Source organism: Nematocida parisii (assembly GCF_000250985.1).
Source record: "Nematocida parisii ERTm1 unplaced genomic scaffold supercont1.14, whole genome shotgun sequence".
NCBI classification, from domain to species: Eukaryota; Fungi; Microsporidia; genus Nematocida; species Nematocida parisii.
The window spans coordinates 1-5,640 of record NW_013524659.1 but is presented as its reverse complement, the minus strand read 5'-3'; the positions used below and the strand labels follow the sequence as shown (position 1 = coordinate 5,640).

The following is a 5,640-nucleotide window of genomic DNA, read 5'->3' as shown; positions in this document are numbered from 1 at the left end:
CTGAATTTCTTTTGAATACGAAATTATACCAGCGCGTTCTCTCTGTTAAAGCGCCATGGATCTTCACATTATAATCTGTCTCTATCCCAGAAGAAAGAAGTCTTTTGTTGTGTATTAATCCGTTCTTATGAAAAATGTATCCTCTCAGTGGGTTTAATGGACCGTCTGGATTTATTAATAAGCCCCCTGGTATTTCAGCAAAAGTATTCTCTTCTATCTCCTTTATATCGCACAGCTCGAGTCTTGCATATATTGTGTATATCATTACTAGTAGCTGTATGATCATACGGTTTTTCATCCAGGGAATAAATAAAATATTTTTTATTACCCAATTTGATTTTTTATTTCTATTTTTATATAGCATAAGATTCACTTAATTAGTCAGTAATATATCATATAATACAATTATACAGAAAAACACTATAACTGCTAGTATACTGCCTTATATACACACTCAGACATTCTAACGTCTAGTTTCTTGTCTTCTTCTTGAATACAAACTACTTGATGCCATAACAAAACTTTGTGTTTATTAAATTCCGGAAACGCGTATATAACTTCAGTCTTCCATCATTTAATTTTGGCAAGTTGATTTATATCCAAAATAATACACATTCCATAGATTACTATCATATTAATTATTCTATTACACCACACCAAGCAATATTGCTGCTGAGGCGCGTATATTCGCTCTGTGTTTATAAATAACCAACACCAACAAGCACAAAGAACTCTTATTCACCATATATTAAACTATACTATCTCTTGAAACAGCAGTGCATTCTTATGAGCATGTTAAACAATAGAGTTGGTTTTTCTCTATTGCATAATTGAAACTTATTTTATTTTTTGTTATTCTCCCACTATATACAGCTCTAGACATCCATATATCACGGCCATATAGTATTTCATGTAGGCGGGCGTGAGACTCTCGCAGTCTGCATGATCCATTGTATGGTAGAAACCAACAGAAATATTCTAAACCCACAACAATTCTTTATAAGAATTAAAATATAGTTAGAACTTACAGTTTCATAAGTACACTTTGGGCATTTTAATACAAACTGCTTGTTGGTATAAGGCACTAGGCCACGAAGTAAATAAAAGCCAGGCCTCACTAATACATTATACTCCTATTAATATTATATCTAGTAGTTAATGCTTAAATAGAAATATGAATAAGCCATTTATATTTGTCTTCGGGTTATAATTGTAGTGTGATATTAGCCATCTTATGGTATTGTTCACTCTTTCTAATTATTTATATACGGCTGCTTATGTTATACGGCTGTCTTTCTAATGCATTGTCTTGGTTTAACCCGCCTGTACTGTCTTTACAGTAATTTCTATTTCTTTATTTCTCGTAATATTAATGCATGGTTTATTAAAATTAAATACTACTTATGCCTTACATTTATATATGCATCTACTGAAGATATTTAAAATTTACAATAATACACACTTTATAGAAATAAAAACAATTTATCCTTGGCATAAAATAAATAATAGTATAATAGTACAATAATAGCAAACTAGTATTAACCTAAACGTATAGATTTATTATACATATAACAATACACTGCACATGATAATACACTCGGGGTATGTAGTAACAATTCCATATTAGTGAATGCTAAACACATTCAGGTTATTTCTCATGCATTGGCCAATTCTTTCATTTCTACACTCTCTGTGATTTTACTCTGCTTCCTTTGTCTTTCTGATGCACGTACTAAGAAATACCCGAATATTCCTTCTATAAGTGAAAAGGCACTAAATATTAAGAATATCCAATTAACACTCAAGTTGCTCTCATTATAACTGCTCTGCGCGCGCGTGTAAATAACCAGTGCAATACAAGACACGGCAGAATTGGCAAGTGACCCGAGGCCTGCTGCCATAGTTATATCTGACTCTTCTTGTAGTAACATGCCAGGAAGTATCCAGGGAAGATTGGCAAGTCCAAGTGAAAAGAACAGAAAATACACACCAGCACTCCACGATACCTTGCTGAATGCAAGTATGCCCAGAGAAAGTGCACATGCTATGCCTGATAAAAATACAGCCTGTTTAAATCCAGCCGCAAAGAACATGACTAATGATGAAAGAGCAGTACCAATCACACCTGCTGTATTAAAGAAATACTCTGACACAGTATTTGTCTCTGTGAAGAACACGTTTCTGCTTGATAAAATCGGGTTTATTCCCGTCATTTGCTGTACTGCTTGCATAATAAGGCACGAAACAATAAGCATTTTCGGGTTGTATTTTCGGGTTGTTATATTTGTATAACCAGCTGCTTTGACAGCCCTTGAATTGCTCTCGCTATTTGATGATTTAGTAAGTATAATATTAATAATAAAAGAAATAAAACTAATTGCGGCAATAACCCAGAATATGTAAATGGGCTCTTTAAAGTGCCCGGAAAGTGTGCCTTCTAGCAACACACCCAAATTTATGAATAGCCCTTGAAGTGAGGCCACTTTTGATCCGGTGACTGGCCCAAGTAAGTCAGTGTAGTACACAGGGCCAAGTGCGCATGCAATGCCCGTGCCTATCCCTATAAAATACATATACACAGACAGTAGCAGATTATTTCTTGTAAATATAAATAAAATATTCCCCGTGCATATAAATGCAGCAGCTGTTGTAAAAAGAGTCTTGAAGTATGGATGTGGTGTTTTTTTGTACATCCCAGCAATGAAAATAGCAGCAGATAAAGTGAATGCACCAGCAAATAAAGCAGGCGGCACTAATGTCCAGTATTTTGAATCTTCTAATCGGACTCCTTCAATCGCATTAGCTGATATCTGTATACCATCATGTAATTGGTCTGCGCCAGAATATATATTTATTGGCACTTTTATATTACAGAGAGTATTCAGAGATGTTAGACACATTCCAAATAGAAATGGTAGGATGGCTGGGCCTATCACTCTTAGTGTTGTTGTTAAATTTTGAGTTATATTCATGCGGAAATAAAAAACAAAAGCATAAATGCGGTAGAATACAGTCGGAATGTTTTGAAAATAACAAACAATTTATTGACATGGGATATGGAAAGACTTAGCTAGACAGGCGGCAGGCGCCGTGTATCCATCTTCTGCACACTATAGGATATTGCTTCGCATGTTTCTAGAGCAGCCGTTGTTGGTTTGGGATAGTGCGATCCAGAATAGCAATGGATAAGTATGATATTAATATATGAGTATCCATCATTGGTGATAACAATAGGCATGTTTCTATCGTAAATGATTGAAATTAGAACTATATAAGAGTTTTGGGGTTTGAACAAATAACAAGCTTTTGTATGTTTAAGTCTTTAAGGAAAAAACAGTTACATTCCATATCTAATTCTTAAGTTATGCACTATTCTATATTGCTATTTATATATTCGGGTTATTTAATTAATACGAATATACACATATTGTATACACAAATTAGACTTAATTACAATATAGTCTAAATTAGAATTTTGAATTTTCGGGTAGTATATTAAGTATTTATTTTATAAAAGAGTAATTTAAATTATTTAATGGTATGAATGCAGGCCGGAAATTAAACAAACATTAAAATAGCATGATGATACTTTCTAAGAAATCAACTTACGGTATTTGAAGTGCTTGGCTGTAAATTGCTGTTTGATGGCGTATCCGTAGAAACATTCTATTCTACCCAAGGATACCAATTTTTATACTCGCCATCATAAATACCACTGGATTGAAATTTTTCCTTTAATGCGTGTTCATTAATTGGAACACTTCCTATAAGGTTTCTTGTAAACTGCACCATAGGATTGTTTTTACCTATTATGTTTCTATAAGATTTAGTATAACTTCGGTGTTTTTCCAAAAATATTTTAGTTATTTCATACTTGTAATGCATGGTCTCTAGGTTACCACACAGTAGTAGGCCGTTTGGATTAGTGTGTCCACTGTTTAAAATATACTTTATCCTTTTAATGAATCTGTATTCACCTTTAATTGCATACGAGATTTTGTCCAGATATAGATTCGCGTATTGTCTCATAATGCATCCAATGTAATTCTTTGATTTCATGTATATCTTTTTTATATCATATAATGTTTTTTCGACATTGCTGCGCTTATTTCTTAGCATATTTTCGGAAACCTCGCATTTTACACGGCCATTATGATCACTATCAGCATAACTACTAAAATCATCCATCTCTATTACAATAGAACCTGGGTCTTCCTCCTTCTTTTTATATATAATCTCTAAAGGCAAATCCTCATAGATACCTATATCCATTATGTCATTTTCTAATTCTTTTGTAAAAAACTTACCATTCTTTTGTGTTTTAATTTCCTTGTTTTTTGAGAAAGAGATACATATTTTTTGTACATCGATTAAAAATCTATCTATATCTGAATCGGAAATTTCATCCGAGTCATTTATAATATTTTTTATAGATTCAATATTTTCATTAATTTTAGTGTCATTCTTACCTGCTATTTCTCTCATGATATATATCATGTTTAGTATGCCAAATTGAATTTTATTTCTGCTGTCAGATGAATTTAAACGGTAGGAAATGTCTTTATTGGGTAGGTCCTCTACAACCCTGTGCCACTCTCTGTACATAGTATAGTCCATAACCTGCAATGGATCGCTATACTTAGCAAAGAATCTCTTTAGTTCTTTCGATGGATTAGGCATGTGGCTTATATCATACCTTCCAGCCCTAGAATCAAATGCAAATAAAAAGAACAAAAATAGAAGAGCAGGCTCAATAGAAATAGTATACTTGCTCAATTCTGCATTAACAAACTCGTCTGTTTTTCGATTATATGATGGCATAAATTCCTGTAAAAAGACATCATGTCGTGAGTTTGTACTCTCAACATATGGTATTGGCTGTAGTTCATCATTCAATTTATGTTCAACCAATCTAAAATGCTTAATATATTTCACTTTGCTAGGCAGCTCGGCTGAGTCCTGTTTAATGAATAGACTATCAAACACCTTCTGTGCTTTCTTTCCTGTCTCCATACATACATTCTCACTCTTCTTCTCATCTTTGTTTGATATTTGTTCAGTAATTAATTCATACACCACTCTTACAAACTCTTCATACATCTCCACACTGTCTATATACTCAAAGAAGTACGACTGTATAAGGAACTTCGGATTGCACAGAAAATTCCCCTTTAAGAACTCTTCATATGTAGTAGGCATTGTGAACTCTTCTGGCACTTTTAAGCAGTAAGATGAATTGGTGGTGGCAAGACTCTTGAAGAAGCTCACTATCTCTTCTGTTTTCTTTTGGGGTGTTCTCTCTACAGTCTTCCCTTCTTTGTTTTTTTCTTTATATTCATATGCAAGTTGATGTGAAATCCTTCTCTTCTGCTTATTTTCCTCTTCTCTAACTCATCATATTCAGAACTACTATTCCTATCCTCTTCTTCTGGTCTCTCTACTTTTTTCTTCTTTAGGATAAGTATTTTATTTTTATTCACTTTACTCTCCACTATTTCAATGGGAATATTTATCCCTTCCGAAAGAAGAAATAAAGAAGCCAATAAATTCAAACTATCTGACTTGTCTTCATGCCTTCTTAAGAACCGAGTGAATGAGTCTGGGCTCTCTGACTCAATAGATAAATATCTATCTTCTGAA

At 33.4% G+C, this 5,640-nt stretch overlaps 4 protein-coding genes across 4 annotated transcripts; all 4 read right to left on the bottom strand.

The window, feature by feature from the left end:
* On the bottom strand, nt 1-282 carry NEPG_02628 (uncharacterized protein; the record flags this gene model as incomplete). Its single annotated transcript, XM_013205001.1, has 1 exon — nt 1-282. A coding segment is annotated over exon 1 (265 nt), but the record flags the coding sequence as incomplete, so codon positions are not given.
* A 1,314-nt stretch (nt 283-1,596) lies between these two features.
* Nucleotides 1,597-2,972, bottom strand: NEPG_02627 (uncharacterized protein; the record flags this gene model as incomplete). Its single annotated transcript, XM_013205000.1, has 1 exon — nt 1,597-2,972. One exon carries the CDS (start codon nt 2,970-2,972, stop codon nt 1,656-1,658), a length of 1,317 nt encoding a protein of 438 aa, XP_013060454.1. The 3' UTR covers nt 1,597-1,655.
* A 694-nt stretch (nt 2,973-3,666) lies between these two features.
* NEPG_02626 (uncharacterized protein) lies at nt 3,667-5,199 on the bottom strand (the record flags this gene model as incomplete). The annotated part of the gene is made up of 1 exon (XM_013204999.1): nt 3,667-5,199. One exon carries the CDS (start codon nt 5,197-5,199, stop codon nt 3,667-3,669), a length of 1,533 nt encoding a protein of 510 aa, XP_013060453.1.
* Nucleotides 5,200-5,300: 101 nt separating this feature from the next.
* NEPG_02625 (uncharacterized protein) lies at nt 5,301-5,640 on the bottom strand (the record flags this gene model as incomplete). The annotated part of the gene is made up of 1 exon (XM_013204998.1): nt 5,301-5,640. A coding segment is annotated over one exon (340 nt), but the record flags the coding sequence as incomplete, so codon positions are not given.